Source organism: Rattus rattus, chromosome 2 (assembly GCF_011064425.1).
Source record: "Rattus rattus isolate New Zealand chromosome 2, Rrattus_CSIRO_v1, whole genome shotgun sequence".
NCBI lineage: Eukaryota > Metazoa > Chordata > Mammalia > Rodentia > Muridae > Rattus > Rattus rattus.
The window spans coordinates 176,380,114-176,397,422 of NC_046155.1; the positions used below are offsets into that span (position 1 = coordinate 176,380,114).

The following is a 17,309-nucleotide window of genomic DNA, read 5'->3' on the forward strand; positions in this document are numbered from 1 at the left end:
CAAGGGGTGTGATTTCTATGTACCTTTTAAACTGATCCAATAAATCATTAGTAATGAACTAAGAACTTTATACAGTTTGGATTTGAAGAGTAGAGTGAGATGAATCAGATACACTAGTAGCTCCTGGCTATAAGCTCAGTGGTCCAAATTTGAGACAGAATGATTGTAAGTTCACTGAAAGTCTCTGATACATTGTGAGATACTCTATAACAAACAAAAATATCAAACTTAAGGAAATATCTCATTTGCTGGACAGGGTAGTTTTAACATTACTGAAAGCTTTTATTGAAGGTGAGTTGCTTCAATGACACTTGGGATGGTTCATTTCATGAACTATAACAAGATATTATGAATTTGCTCTCCAATTCATCCAGGGCATTGCTTTCATTTAGTAAGTTCTGAACATCTGTGCCAAACACTTCCATGAAAATTAAGTAACTGATTTCCCATGGACCAGGAGTCCAGGTCACTGTGAACCTAAATTGTCTCTGCCATTCCCTCCACCACTTTCTCTGTGAAACAACAGGTTTAGATTGGTGGCACTTTGCTACCCATTTTCCATAGGCATCAGGCTGTAACACTGGCTAAAGGATCATTACTTTGAGGGTGTCAAGATTTATTTGCTCTAATTGGAAGATCACATCTGAAACTTTCCTCAACAGCTGCTCTCACACTTGGAAAATTATCAACTCTACAATGACCTTATTTGAGAGACATGAAAAAATGTACATTATAAGAAAGCATATGGGGGGCGCCGCGGCGGCGCTGGTGGCGGCGGCAGCAGCAGCAGCAGCAGCTGCGGCGGCAGCGCTGGTGGCCGGGCCGCGGCGAGGGCGAGGGCGCCGGCCGTGCCGCCATGGGCCTAGCCGGGCTGCAGGAGAACGTGTTTGCTGGGCAGTCAAAGATCTATGCCTACATGAGTCCGAATAAATGCTCTGGAATGCGCTCTCCACTGCAGGAAGAGAACTCCGTCGCACATCATGAGGTCAAATGCCCGGGGAAACCATTGGCCGGAATCTACAGGAAGCGAGAAGAGAAAAGAAACGCTGGGAATGTTATCCGAAGCGCTGTGAAGTCAGAAGAACAGAAGAGCAAAGATACCAGGAGAGGTCCCCTGGCGCCTTTTCCAAACCAAAAATCTGAAGCAACAGAACCTCCAAAAACTCCACCCCCCGTCATGTGATTCTACCAGTGTAGCAGTTGCTAAGCAAGCCCTGAAAAAGCCCCTCAAGGGCAAGCAGGCCCCTCGGAAGAAGTCTCAAGGGAAGACACAGCAGAATAGAAAACTCACAGATTTCTACCCCGTGCGAAGGAGCTCCAGGAAGAGCAAAGCTGAGCTGCAGTCTGAAGAAAGGAAGAAGATAGATGAGCTAATTGAGAGCGGGAAGGAAGAAGGCATGAAGATTGATCTAATCGATGGCAAAGGCAGGGGTGTGATTGCTACCAAGCGATTCTCCCGGGGAGACTTTGTGGTAGAATACCATGGAGACCTCATTGAAATCACCGATGCCAAGAAGCGGGAGGCTCTGTATGCACAGGACCCCTCCACGGGCTGCTACATGTACTATTTTCAATATCTGAGCAAAACCTACTGCGTGGATGCCACTCAAGAAACGAACCGCCTGGGGAGGCTGATCAATCACAGTAAGTGTGGGAACTGCCAGACCAAACTGCATGACATCGATGGCGTGCCTCACCTCATCCTCATAGCCTCCCGAGACATTGCGGCCGGGGAGGAGCTCCTGTACGACTATGGAGACCGGAGCAAGGCCTCCATCGAAGCCTACCCTTGGCTGAAGCACTAACCAACCATGTGGCCTCCCTGCCTCCCTGCCACCCTGCCTCCTTCAAAGGACAAAGTGCCCTCAAAGGGAAATGAATTTTTTACACACACACACACACACACACACACACACACACACACACACACACACACACTCACTCACTCACTCACTCACTCACACTCACACTCTTACTCTTAGCTAATTACTTCAAATGTTTTTAAAAAGTATATTAAAGATGCCTTTTCATGTAGTATTTAAATATCTGTTACAGGTTTCCAAGGTGGACTTGAACAGATGGCCTTATATTACCAAAACTTTTATATTCTAGTTGTTTTTCTACCTTTTTGCATACAAGCTGAACGTTTGTGCTTCCCGCGCAGTAAGACTCGGCACAGGTTTTAGAGAATGGAGTTGAACATGAACTAGGAAGCCGGGCTCTGCCCAAGATGAAAGCCAGGACTCCCCCGCACCCCACGTCCGAGGACAGGCCGGTGTGAGGGTGCTGCCACCCCCACGCACAGCCTGGACGGGATGTCTCCAAGCTCTTGTTCTCCTCAGCGTCTTGACAGGTGTACACATTGACGTGTATGAATATTTTTTAGCAAAAGTTTCACAGTAAGCTAGTCTTCCCCTCTGCTTTCTCCAAAGCTTACTGAGCTCGGGGCTCCGAGGCCCGGCCGGGAACAGACCTCTTCCACAGGCTTACGGCTTTTCCAGGCACCTTGAAGCATCAGGGTGGGCAGTCAGACTAGAGGCGGGCCGGGAAAAGCACTGTTCTTAGTTCTTTATAGAAATGTGAACACTGAATTTATTTTAAAAAATAATAAAAAAAACAAAATAGTAAAAAAAAATTTAAAAAGAAAAAAATGGAAAAAAACCCACAGAAAACAACTTAACATGTATATAGGTTTTGAAGGGAGTGAAATGAATGCAGTTTTCTTTTCTTCTGGGGTTTATTTTTCTTTTTGGCTTGGCTGGTTGGTTTGTGTAGAGAAGATTTGAGATGGTACTCTATTCTAATCAAAAGTGAGGTTTGTAGTGGGACCAGAAATTACTAAGCCCACACCCGCTCCCCAACCCCAATTCTGCTACGTGGGAAGTTCTCTACCTGCTGTCAAGGCAGAACCCCTGGTCTCCCGTGAAGATGCCGTCAGTCCTGTGGGCATCAGACACCAGATGTGTTTGGCCCTGGGGTACCTGGCAGCCCGCAAGGCTTAGCAGCCAGAGACCAGGCGGATCCTTCAGTTGTGACCTGTGATAGCAAGAGTAGGCTTCCTTCTCCCTCCTTGGGGAGGACTAACCATTCACCTTCAGTCCAGGGGCCTGGGGTTCAAGAGCCAGGTATAAGAGCCTACCCTTGTCCCCAGCCCTCCGTCTCCCAGCCTCATGATGGTGCTACCTAAGAAAGTCTTCCCCGCACCCTTTGCTAGCCCAGTCAGTGGTCAGACTTGGAGGAGGATCCGACAGGAGGGTGTAACTGTGAGAGAAAATGTCTTGGTTGTACCTGTTTGTGGCTTAGCTTTGTATTTAAATAGCAAACAAAAAAAGGAAATAAACTTGAAACTTATTTGTCATCTTAAAAATAAAGCAAAAAAATTAAAGTATTTATTTCCAGGCAAAAAAAAAGAAAAAAGAAAGCATATGTGCAATAAACCACAAGGAAAGTTTATAGAAACCTCTGTCGCTAACTAAAAAAGAGGTTCAGAGGGAATCATGGGGAAGAAGACAATCTTCTCCAAGAATCTATTATTCTGAAGGTTCCATGAGTTTTGACAGCAACATAACAGGATCTTAGTAACATTGATGTCTGGTGTTGCTTTGAGATAAGATATAAACTATGATTTATATGCACATGAAAACTGAGACTTGCCATCTACATAATAGCATTCCAAGCAAGGATTTGCCTCCTTATAGCTTTGCCTATGAGACACTATCATATGGATCTTGGAGGTATTTGAAGCTAAAAAAAAGTTTCTAGTCAACAAATTGATGAAAGCATAGAATTTAGATTCATTTATAAAACTGCTGTTTACAGAGGAAGTTCCATTTTTCCAAGTTATTTTTCTTTTATATTAAAGGCATGTGTTCTTTAGCAATATCATTCATGTGTATAAGGCATTCTGATTATTTCTCATCCTATTCCCCCTTTATATTTCTACTATCCATAGCAACTCTTATTTCATCCCTTCAAATCCCATTCCCTCAACTGTGTCTTTTTAGATTGTTATTTCATACTGATTTTACCAGAGGCTGAGCATGGGTTTGGAACTACAGGAAATTGGTGTACTCAGCAGTTGGTGCACAACTAAAGGAAATTATTCTTTTTTGACAAGAAGTCACTGTTAGTCAGTAGATCATGGTCAACATCATGATGAGTCTTTACCTAACCCATAATTGAGTGCTGATAGGCTCAGTCTTTTACAGTTCCAGTGAAAGCTGCATCGTTCACATTTTCAGTGACTGTGTTATGCCCAGAACACATAATTTGGCTGCCCTCCTTCCAAATGTCTGGTTCTTATACTCTTCCATAATGTATATATGTAGCAATATCCACCACAAACTTACAGATTCATGTCATCACTTATGAGAACAGTTATTCTACTAACAGCTTCTATCTCTTGTTACTTCATATGATTCCCCCAAAAGAAATCGAATTCAAACTCTTTCTTTTAATTCATAGAGTCCATCAAACTCTCATGCATTTAGCATATGTTCCTCAGAGATTAGAAATGATCTACTTTTACAAATAACTTTTAATAGAAATAGTTACACTATTTCCCCGTCTACTTCTGCACTTTAGCCCATCCATGCAACCTCTCCATGTCCTGCCCTACTTTCAAGCTCATCAACTCCTTTTCTTGCTTATTATTGTTTTATACTCACACATGTAAATACAAACACATGTATATGTATTATAACATATGTATGTAAAAATACCATAAATAAAATCTACTGAGGCAAGTCTGGTTCTGTTTTTGTGTATATGGTTTCAGATTACTAATCCCTCATCCAAAATGCATCTCTTTACAACAAATGGAGACAATAACAGAACTGGACGCAATTCAAAGATCAATAGATCATGGGGATGTCAGTTCCAACAGACACATTTACATCACAGATTTTGCATCTGTGACCCAGAGAATATCAAAGAAAGATTATGAAGCCAGGATAACAAGAAATCTTCAGTGAAACAGTTTATCCTAGACCTGTCTAAAAATAGCTTGTTTATTTCCAGAATGGAAATAAAAAGACTTAAAATTGCAATATCAGTGTGCATACTCATGATTTGGGGAAATATTTTATGGAGTTCAATGCTTAGGCAGAGAACCACAGTCAACAAATTATCACAAAAAGGAGAATTAGTCCATCGCAGACATAACTTGCTTTATTGGTTGCCCAATGCAGAGTGTTCAGTCCAAAAATTCCCCAAATATTATACTTTGTTAAACTAATAGACATTTTACAACTTTGGGAAAATATATTCGTTCAAAATCCAGTAAATCATATTATCCATGTAATATTATATTTGCTTGACTTATTTTTAGTATTAAAACAATGGGCAAATTAAGAGATAAGTGTAGTTCTCATTTGTTAGTAATGAAGCTTCTTTTTGAATAAGCCAGACCTCTTTACAGAAGTCATCAACTGGACCAACTGAGGAGAAAAATTGAATGGGGATGCCTAGCCCCATCTGTTATATCTGCAACAAAAATTCTGCACATAAGGCTCAGGGAACATTGAGGAAGAAGAGGCAGGAATATTGTTAAGCACCATAGGACCTGGAAATCTTTTGTGACACGATGTTTGCTAGAAAGGATAGGGAAGCTACACACAAGATACCTCAACAATTTGGTGTGGACCTCAGCATGTACAGAAATAGTAATGTAAAAGGAAATATCACAGGGCAACTCCAATAGACAAAGAACAAAAGGCAAATAGAGATGCTGAGAGAAGAAAATCAGTCTTTACCAGGTACAGCCTCTAATTTTTATGCAATACTAAATGGTGGTGAGCCCCAAAATCATCTACAAATAACACTAAATGGACTAGGCAGTTTACATCTATATATCTATATAGCTCTCTATAATCTGTCCACCTATCATCTTTCTTCTTTCTTTCTCTTTCTTTCCTTCTCTCTTTCTTTCTTTCTTTCTTTCTTTCTTATCTAACAATTAAAGAAAAAGGGGTCATCAGTTTGAGAGGGTGTGGAAAGAGGAACATGGTTATGGTTGGAGGAAAGAAGACGGAGGGGTCATAATTTAATTTTTAAAAAGTTGTATTCTAGAGGTAGCATTAAAATTTGACAACAAGGCTCCCCACACACCTTGCCCACACTCAGAGACAGCTTGAACCCCAGGTGTTCTGATACACCCAGGATCACAGGTGAGACCCCAATATCCACCCCAATACTTAGACTGACTTGGACTCCTAGGGTCAGGGGACACAGGAAATCTTGCTCAGTCAGAAACACACATTCTGCCTGGCTTGCACCTCCACCTGATATTGGATCCTGTGTTCCAGCTGCAAAACCAACCTGCCCACACCCAGAGACAGCTTGATCCCCAGGAGTTCTTACATACCCAGGATCACAGGCTCACAGAGGGGAAAGGCTAGTCAGAGACAGTAAGGCAAGTTACCATGAGAATGAATCATATACTGAGATGCAAGTTCAAAAACAAAAGCAACAGAATCTAATGCTACTTGGTATTAATTTGCTGGCAGCAACAGAACCCAGTTCTCTTACCACAACAAACCCTGAATACTCCAACATGTGTGAAAAGCAAGATTTTCATCTACATTAACATCTTATTATCATTTCATGAAGATGATAGAGGATGTTAAAATGGACAGAAATAACTCCCTTAAAGAAATACAGGAGAACACAGGCAAACAAGTAGAGAGCATTTTTAATGCTTTTTAAGGAAACACATAAATCTCTTAAAAAATATAGGAAAACACCATCAAACAGTTGAAGGAATTGAATAAAACCACCTAAGATCTAAAAATGGAAATAGAAACATTAAAGAAATCCCAAAGGGAGACAAACCTGGAGGTGGAAAACCTAGGAAAGAGATCAGGAGCCACAAATGCAAGCATCACCAACAGAACACATGAGACGGAAGAGAGAATTTGAGGCATAGAAGATACCAAGGAAGATATTGACACAACAGTCAAAGAAAATAAAAAATCAAAAAGCTCCTAACTAAAAAAAATTAAGAAATACAGAACAAATTGAAAGGAACAAATCTAAGAATAATAGGTACAAAAGAGACTGAAGATTCCCTACTTAAAGGGCCAGTAAATACCTTCAACAAAATTATAGAAGAAAACTTCTTTAACCTAAAAAAAAAAGAGAGAGAGAGAGATACCCATAAACAAACGTACAAGAAACTTACAGAAAACCAAACAGATGGGACCAGAATAATCCAAACACCAAATGTGCAAAACAAAGAAAGAATATTAAAAGTGTTAATGAGAAAGGGTCAAGTAACATAAAAAGTCAGACCTATCAGAATTGCATCAGATTTCTCAACAGAGATTACAAAAGCCAGAAGATCATGGACAGACATCATATAGCTCCTAAGAGAACAAAAATACCAACCCAGGCTATGATACCAAGCAAAACCATAGATGGAGAAACCAAGATATTCCAAGACAAAACTAAATATAAACAATATCTTTCCATAAACCCAGATCTACAGAGGATTATAGAAGAAAAATTCCAAGACAAGGAGGGAAAATACACACAAGAAAAAGCAGAAATTATTTTTTTTACAACAAACCCAAAAGAAGAGAACCACCCAAACATAATTTCACCACTAACAAAAAAAAAAAAATAACAGGAAGCCACAATGATTGGACTTTAATATATCTCAACATCAATGGGCTCAATGCCCCAATAAAAACACATAGACAAATGGAATGGATAGGTAAACAGGACCCAACATTTTGCTGCATGCAGGAAACACACCAGAATAACAAAGACACATACTACCTCACAGTAAAAGGCTGGAAATAAACATTCCAAGCAAATGTTCCTAAAAAACAAGCTGAAGAAGACATTCTAATGTTCAATAAAATAGGCTTTCAACAAAAGTTATCAAAAAGCATAGGAAAGAATACTATATACCTATCAAGACATAAACCAAGATGAACACTTATTCTAAACATATGTACTACAAATGCAAGGGCACCCACATTGAACCCCAAACAATGTGAATGGGAGACTTGAACACTCCTCTCTAACCATTGAACCAATCATAGAAACAAAAACAAAACAGAGATACAGGTAAAGTAAGAGAAGTCATGAACCAAATGGATTTGGCAGATATCTAAAGAACATGTTACCCTAAAACAAATGAATATACCTTCTTCTCAGAAACTCATGGCACCTTTTCTTAAATTGACCATATATTTGAACACAAAACAAGCCTCAAGATACAGGAATATTAAATTAATCCATGGATTCTATTATATCACCAAGGACTAAGGCTAGTTTGTAATAACAGTAACAACAACAAAAAAACAAAAAACAGAAAGCCCACATATACATGGAAGCTTAATAACTCTCTATGCAAGAATGACTTGCAAAGAAGAGAGAAAGAAATAAACTAAAGACTTTGTAGAATTTAATGAAAATAAAGGGACAATATACCAAAACTTATGAGACACACTGAAAGAACTGCTGAGGGGAAAACTCATAGCTCTGAGTACCTTCATAAAGAGATTTGGAGAGGGGTTGGGGATTTAGCTCAGTGGTAGAGCACTTGCCTAGCAAGCACAAGGCCCTGGGTTTGGTCCCCAGCTCTGAAAATAAAAAGAAAAAAAAGAGATTTGGAGAGATCATACACTAGCAGGTTAACAACACATCTGAAAGCTCTAGATCAAAAGAAGCAAATACACCCAAGAGGAGTAGACTGCAGGAATTAATCATACTCGGAGCTGAAATCAACAAAATATATAAAAAAGAACTCTACAAAGAATCAATAGAACCATGAGCTGACTTTTTGACAAAATCAGTAAGCTAGGTAATCCCTTAGCCGAACTAACTTGAGGGCACAGAGTCAGTATGCAAATGAGCAAAAACAGAAATGAAAAGGGAGATATAACAACAGAAACTGAGGAAATCCAAATTTTCTCCTCATATCCTGTGGCCATTTAGAGTAATAAAGTGCCACCCAACCCCGTCCATCTCTTTCCCCCTCTCTCTATAAAAGCTTATACTCAACAAAGCTGGAAATGTAGATGAAATGGATGATTTTATAGACAGATACCAGATACCAAAGATAATTAGGATCAAATAACCCATCAAAACAGCCCCTTAACCCCTAAGGAAATAGAAGCAGTCTTTAAGAGACTCCCAACCAGAAACAGACCTTTAAAGAAGACCTAATACTGATTGTTCTCAAACTATTCCACAAAATATAAACAGAAGGATCACTATGTAATCGATTCTATGAAGCTACAGTTACACTGATACCTAAACCATGCAAAGATCCAACCAAGAAAGAGAATTTCAGATCAATTCCCCTTATGAATATTGATCCAAAAGTACTCAAAAAATTCTTGCAAACTGAATCCAAATAAACATCAAAATGGTCATTCACTATGATCAAGTAGGCTTCGACCGAAGGATGGAAGGATGGTTCAATATACAAAAATCCATCTATGTAATCGACTATATAAACAAACTCAAAAAAACACATAGGAAGAACAATAATATTAACCTACCAGGTACTCCAGAGCTCCCAGGAATCAAACTACCAATCAAAGAATATACATTGTACGATCCATGGCTCCAGCTTCATATGTAGTGGGAGGATAGCCTTATCTGGTATGAAGGGGAGAGGAGGACCTTGTTTCTCTGAAGGCTTTATACCCCAGCATTGTGGGAAAGCAAGCACAGTTAGGTAGGAGTGGGTGGATGGTCAAGGACTACCCTTATAGAAACAAAGGGGTGGTATAGGTGCTTTTCAGAGGGAAAACTAGGAAAGGGGATAACATTTAAAATATAAATAAATAAAATAACCAATAAAAAATTTATAAACAACATATGATCATCTCATTAGATGCTGAAAAATTATTTGACAAAATATAGCAGCACTTCATGTTAAAAATATTGGAAAGGTCAGGAAGTCAAGGCACATACCTAACCATAATAAAAGCAATAGACACCACACCAATAGCCATCATCAAACTAAATTGAGAGAAACTTGAAGCAACCCATCTAAAATTATGGGCAATACAAATAGAGACTCTCTCCCTATTTGTTCAACATAGTACTCTAAGTTGTAGCCAGAGGAATTAGACAAGAAAAGCAGGTAAAAGGGATACAAATTGGAAAAAAAGAAGTCAAGATAGCACTATTTGCAGATGATATGATAGTATACTTAGGTGAGCCCAAAAATTCCATTAGAGAGCTCTTATAGCTGATCAACAACTTCAGCAAAGTGGATATCAAGTTAACTTAACCAAATCAATAGCCATTCGCTACTCAAAGGATAAATAAGCTGAGAAAGAAATTATGGAGATGACATGCTTCATATTTGTCACAAATAATATAAAATATCTTGGTGTGACACTGACAAATCAAGTGAAAGATCTGTATGACAACAATTTCACGTCCCTGAAGAAAGAAATCAAAGACCTCAGAATATGGAAAGGTCTCCCATGCTCATGGATAGGCAGGATTGACATAGTAAAAATGGCCATCTTACTAAAAGCAATCTACAGATTTAATACCATCCCCATCAAAATATCATCTCATTTCTTCACAGAGATAGAAGAGGCAATTCTCAAATTGATTTGGAATTTTTTTAAAAAAGCATAGGATAGTGAAAACTATTCTCAACAATAAGAGAACTTCTGGAGGAGTCATCATTCTTGACCTCAAGCTGTACTATAGACCAATAGTGATTTTAAAAAAAACACAGGATATTGATACAGAGAAAGTATCAGGTAAATCAATGGAATAAAATTTGAGACACATAAATAAACCCAGACACTTATGGTCAATTGATCTTTAACAAAGAAGCCACATCTATCCAGTGGGAAAAATGCAGTCTTCTAAGCAAAGGGTGCAGGTACACCTAGTGGTTGGCATATAGAAGAATATAAATTGATCTATTCTTATCTCCTTGTGGAAAGCTCAAGTCCAAGTGTACCAAGGACCTCCACATAAAATCAGACATGCTGATTCTACTAGAAAACAAAGTGGTAAAGAACCTGGAACATATCCACACAGGGGAAAGTTTCCTGAACAGACCACCAATGGCTCAGGTTCTAAGAACAACAATTGACAGATGGGATCTCATAAAACTAAATCTCTTCTGTAAGGCAAAGGGCATTGCTAATAGGACAAACTGGCAATCTACAAATTGGAAAAATCTCTTTCCAAGCCTATATCCGATAGAGGGCTAATATACAAAATACACTAGGAATTCAAGTTAGATTAAAGAGAACCACTATTAAAAATGGAATACAGAGCTAAACAAAGAATTCTAAAGTGAGGAATCTTGAATGCTTGAGAAGCACCAAAAGAAATGTTCAACATCCTTAGTCATCAGGGAACTACTAATCAAAATGACCCTGAGATTCTACCTCACACCTGTCAAAATAGCTAAGAAGGGAGATCAACGCATAAATGGTTCAATCCTACATAGAAGTGGGAACAAAATATTCACAGGAGCTAGAGGTAGAGAAGGATATGGGAAGGAAAGAGGATAGAGATTGAAAATGGAGGGCAGAATCATGTATTGGAAGTGACAGGAGAGAAGTACAGATGGTCAGGAAATTAAATAGAAATATGTAACAATGGGTGTGGGGAACTAAGGAATGACACTAGAAAGTCCAAGATGTCTAGGAAGTGAGAAGCTTCCAGGACCCAGTGGGCATAACATTAGCCAAAATACCACCTACAGTAGAAAGGAACTGTCCCCAGTTCAAGGATGGAGCTACATACCCATCTCAAGTTTTTTAATGGAGAATTGTTTTATCTAAAGGAAAAGCAGGGACAAAAATTAGGCACATACTGGAGGAGAGGCCATCCAGGGACCAACCCACCTTGGTATCCATGTGTAGACATCAAACCCCAAAACTATTGCTGATGCCAAGAAATTCTTGCTGACAGGAGCCTTGTATTGCTGTTCCCTGACAGGTTCTGCCATGCCTAACTAATACACTAATACTAATTGAGCACCACAATTTCTGTAGTTTAAGGACCTTTCTTTTTTCATGCAGATACCCACAACAAATCACTAGACTGAGCCCAGAGACCCCAAAGGAAGAGCTCGGAGAAAGTCTGAAGGAGCTGTAGAGGATTGCATTCCCATATGAAGAACAATATCAATTAACTGGGCCACCCAGAGCTTCCAGGGACTAAACCACCATCCAAAAGGTATACATGCAGGGATACATGGCTCCAGCTACATATATAGTAAAGAATAGCCTATCAGGCATCAATGGGAGGGGAGGCCCTTGTTTTCCATGAATGCTTTTTTTTTTCTTTTCTTTTTTTTTTTTTCCGGAGCTGGGGACTGAACCCAGGGCCTTGCACTTGCTAGGCAAGCGCTCTACCACTGAGCTAAATCCCCAACCCTCCATGAATGCTTTTAAAAGATTAAAAAAGTATATATGACATAAATGATCCAGAGCAGTTTTGGAGGACTCTGAAAAAGTTAAGATCAAGAGATTATGATACTACAGAGAATGATATACTGCTACATTAGACTGTTGTTCCCAAATTTACTTATTGCTCAATATATTCTGTATATAATAAATTCAATAAATTCAATATTGTCTCTCTTTAACTATTTTTATTTACTTTTTGGACCAATAGTATTGGTTTACCCTAGGCCTTTGGGTATCTACTCTCTAATTCTTGGTCACCAAAGCAGTGTCAGACACAAGTTTCATCTTATGGAGTGGGCCTTAAATTGAACCCGACGTAAATTGGTTACTTCCATAAAGTTTTGTGCCCTCATTGGCCTAGCTTATTTTTCAGGCAGGACCGACTGTAGTCCAAAGTTTTTGTTGTTAGGTTTGTGTTATTTTCCTACTTTGGCAGGCTTCAGAGTACCTTTCATGACAAAGATACAAAGATCATAGTGGAAAGGATGTTCTATGCAGGATCCAGTTATACCTCTCTGTCTTTCATGCGTTTTGTCGGTGTGTTCTTCTGCAATTCAGCCTTACTGTTAGTGTGTAGTGAGCAAATTATTGTCTTGGCAACAGCCTAGCACGATTGAGTATTCTCGTGGGACCCTTTTGGCCAACAAGTCAATTGGGTAGAACCAAGTTTCAGTACTGGAAGATTCATTAAATAACAAGAGATGATCAGTTGAAGTTCCATCTCCCTCATTTTTGAAGACTTCATTATGATCACCTTTATAAAAATATAGGGAACCACTACACTAGGTTTGCATACAAATTCCCTCAAATGCCCTTCAGTTCTGTCTGTCTCTTTTCCCATTCCTTCCTTCAATCCCCCTTTCCTTCCCCTTTCACACTGATTATCTATCTCCACCCTCATTATATAGCTTCAGTCTTCCAATTAAATTTATTCCACTTTTCCATTCCAGAGAGATCCACATGTGATGCCTGGCCCTTTCTCTATATCTAACATCTCTGGTTATATGAAATATAGCTTGGTTATCATTTATTTAATGGTAAATATCCACATATATGTGAATATATACCATATTTATCTTTCTGGGCCTGGGTTATCACACTCAAGATGACATTTGTATACTTCTCTCCATTAATCTGCATTTCAAAATACTGGAGTAATATTATATTACATAAATATAGCACAATTTTCTTATCCACCCTTATATTGAAGGCCATCTAGATTGTTTCCAGTTTCTGACTATTTCAAATAGAATAGCAATGAATAAGGTTGGACTTGTGTTGTTGTGTTAGGATGAAGCATCTTTTGGATATATGCCCAGGAACTGTATATCTAGATCTTAAGAAAGATTTATTTCCAACTTTCTAGAAAACTTCCATACTGATTTCTATGGTGGCTGTACAAGTTTTTACTCCCATTAGCTGTAAGAATTTTAATGACTGTTTTCATTAAACCTGAAGCTATAGGTTTGACTTGCTTATCTGAACTTGGTTTAACTTTGATCAGTAGTATATATTAAGATATGTATTTATTAATTTTTAGGTTTTTTCTTACTAGAGTACAGATTTTTAAAGTACGCCCTTATCGTTCAGCTGTTTTACTTACTGTCTGTTGTTATGCCTCCACCACTTTGTCTCTAATTTTATTAATTTGGACTTCATTTCTCCATCCTTTAGCTAATTTGCCTGAGGGTTTATCAATCATATTGATTTTTCTAAGATCCTGTAGATTCCCAGGGAATGGAGGCAGAAAGAAAGGACAGATATGTACTCCTCTTCAAGGATGGGGATGAGAGTGAGCAATTGGAAATGGAGACCTAGGTGTCTTTCACATGAGACATGTCCAGCAGGTGGCAGTAAAACATCTTTTACTTACAAATACAAATTGTGGCAATGTGTGAAGTGAAAATAATGTGTCACACGGACACTAACTTATTTTGAAGCAGAAGGTAGTGCTCCTACACTCAGAGCCTAATGTATGCTTAGTAACTTCTCTCCTAACCTGAGAGGACTCAAAGATTCCCAGTGTGAAGGTGTATGCTCAATTTCTCAGTTTCTCTAAGAAAAATGTGCTTATGATGTGTTTATAAAAAGATAAAGAGAAGGGAAAATATGTTTTACGGATGTGTGGCGAGGTACGGGAGAAGAGGTGCCTCCAGGATTCCATACTGAGGTATCCCTTCCCCCTGCCGGACCAGCCATAAAGCAGGGTATAGTATAGAATAGAGTTTATTCAGGCCATAGGAAGGGAAGTTAAGAAGGTATGAGAGAGACACACAGAGAGAGAAAGACAGAGAGAGACAGAGAGACAGGGGGGGGAGAGAGAGAGAGAGAGAGAGAGAGAGAGAGAGAGAGAGAGAAGAGAGAAGAGAGAAGAGAGAAGGCAGAAAAGAAATGGAGGCAGGCCATGAGAATGTGGAAAGGAGGGAGGGGGTTAGATAATAAGAAAAGAGGGGGAAAGGGGCGAAAGGACAGAGAGAGCAAGAAGGTAGGAGCAAGAGAGAGTGGATAGGGCAAGCAACCCCTTTTATACTGAGTTAGGCTTACCTGGTTATTGCCAGGTAACTATGGGCAGAGCATACACAAAATGCTAACATATAATTTATCTCCAGGCCTGTTCGTAAATGACACAGCTATTCTTTTTCTTCAATAAACCTGAGCATAAACAACATTCCAATTCATGACAGACACTGACTGCCATCCATCCTGCCTGATGTTCTCACACTTGTTCCATATCATAGGGCTGTTTCTTCAAACAGGGAAACTTCAGGTGAAAGTTTCTTTTTTAGTCTAGTGTGTATCAGGAACACACACCAGGCCCACTACTGAAACCACTATAATTAACATCTCACTACAAACAATGCATCATCGGTTTCATTTCTCTATTTCAAGAAACAGCTCTGTATAAACTTTGCATTTCTTTTTTTTTTTTTTTTTTTTTTTTCCCGGGCTGGGGACCGAACCCAGGGCCTTGCGCTTCTTAGGCAAGCGCTTTACCCCTGAGCTAAATCCCCAACCCAAACTTTGCATTTTTTAGCCAGCCACTTCCAGTGCCTAAAACTGGGGACTGTTCCTACTGTCTCAGAGCCTTCTCGTGGGTGTTTAATTTTTATTCTGTCCATTTGCACAGAAATTTGTTTCACACCATAACTAGTCATCTTCGAAGCCTTGACATGTTTCCAGGATGATGCTGGATAATGTTTCACGGAGATTGTAGGACAGAAAAGAAATCCTGATCACCTAAGTGCAGATCACATAAAATAAAGTCCTTTAGCACTGACCTCTTATCAGTGCAATGTATTTCCTTAAATCAACCACAAAGTGTCACGGCTTACTGTAGACATGACAAATACACTTGGAACCAGACCAGAGATTTACTGGTGTCACCAACTCTTTCTTTCCCTGGACTCAGGAAGACATATTTACAAGGCACAAATAAAGGGTAAAGAAGCTGTAGCTTTTCACACTTGGGAAAAAATAAAAATGGGGAAATAACAGTAAAAATCAATTTATTCGACTTGGTGTTCTCAACCCATAGATTATGACATCCTTGGGGATTAAATATCAAATATCCTACACATCAGATAGAATTCATAATAGATAAATTACGGTTTTAAAGTAGCAACAAAATAATTTTGTTACTGGGGACCACCACAACTTGGGAAACTAATAAAGTGTGTCATTATGAAGGCTGAAAATCATGGGATCAGAGGGTTGAGGCTGAATTCAAGAACAGTGGATTACAAAATTGACCATATCATTGCTCAAAAAACGGTCCTAAACAGGTACAGAAAGATAGAAAAAATCCCATGTGTGCTATGGAACCACCACGGCCTAAAACTGGTCTTCAATAATAATAAGGGAAAAACACCCACATATACATGGAAATTGAACAATGCTCTACTCAATGATAACCTGGTCAAGGAAGAAATAAAGAAAGAAATTAAAGACTTTTTAGAATTTAATGCAAATGAAGGTACAACATACCCAAACTTATGGGACACAATGAAAGTTGTGCTAAGAGGAAAACTCATAGCGCTGAGTGCCTGCAGAAAGAAACAGGAGAGAGCAAATGTCACCAGCTTGACAGCACACCTAAAAGCTCTAGAACAAAAAGAAGCAAATACACCCAAGAGGAGTAGAAGGCAGGAAATAATCAAACTCAGAGCTGAAATCAACCAAGTAGAAACAAAAAGAACCATAGAAAGAATCAACAGAACCAAAAGTTGGTTCTTTGAGAAAATCAACAAGATAAATAAACCCTTAGCCAGACTAACGAGACGACACAGAGAGTGTATCCAAATTAACAAAATCAGAAATGAAAAGGGAGACATAAATACAGATTCAGAGGAAATTCAAAAAATCATCAGATCTTACTATAAAAGCCTATATTCAACAAAACTTGAAAATCTACAGGAAATGGACAATTTCCTAGAGAGATACCATGTACCAAAGTTAAATCAGGAACAGATAAACCAGTTAAACAACCCCATAACTCCTAAGGAAATAGAAGCAGTCATTAAAGGTCTCCCAACCAAAAGGAGCCCAGGTCCAGACAGGTTTAGTGCAGAATTCTATCAGATCTTCATAGAAGACCTCATACCAATATTATTCAAACTATTCCACAAAATTGAAACAGATGGAGCACTACCGAATTCCTTCTATGAAGCCACAATTACTCTTATACCTAAACCACACAAAGGCCAACAAAGAAAGAGAACTTCAGACCAATTTCCCTTATGAATATTGATGCAAAAATACTCAATAAAATTCTGGCAAACCGAATCCAAGAGCACATCAAAACAATCATCCACCATGATCAAGTAGGCTTCATCCCAGGCATGCAGGGATGGTTTAATATATGGAAAACCATCAACGTGATCTATTATATAAAACAAA

General features: G+C 38.9%; 1 protein-coding gene across 1 annotated transcript; it reads left to right on the forward strand.

The window, feature by feature from the left end:
• The first annotated feature begins 784 nt into the window (after positions 1 to 784).
• Positions 785 to 1,885, forward strand: LOC116892639 (N-lysine methyltransferase KMT5A-like). Its single transcript, XM_032894459.1, is given in 2 exon segments — positions 785 to 1,168; positions 1,170 to 1,885. Coding segments are annotated over 2 exon segments (948 nt in total). The 5' UTR covers positions 785 to 856; the 3' UTR covers positions 1,806 to 1,885.
• The last annotated feature ends 15,424 nt before the right edge of the window (positions 1,886 to 17,309 follow it).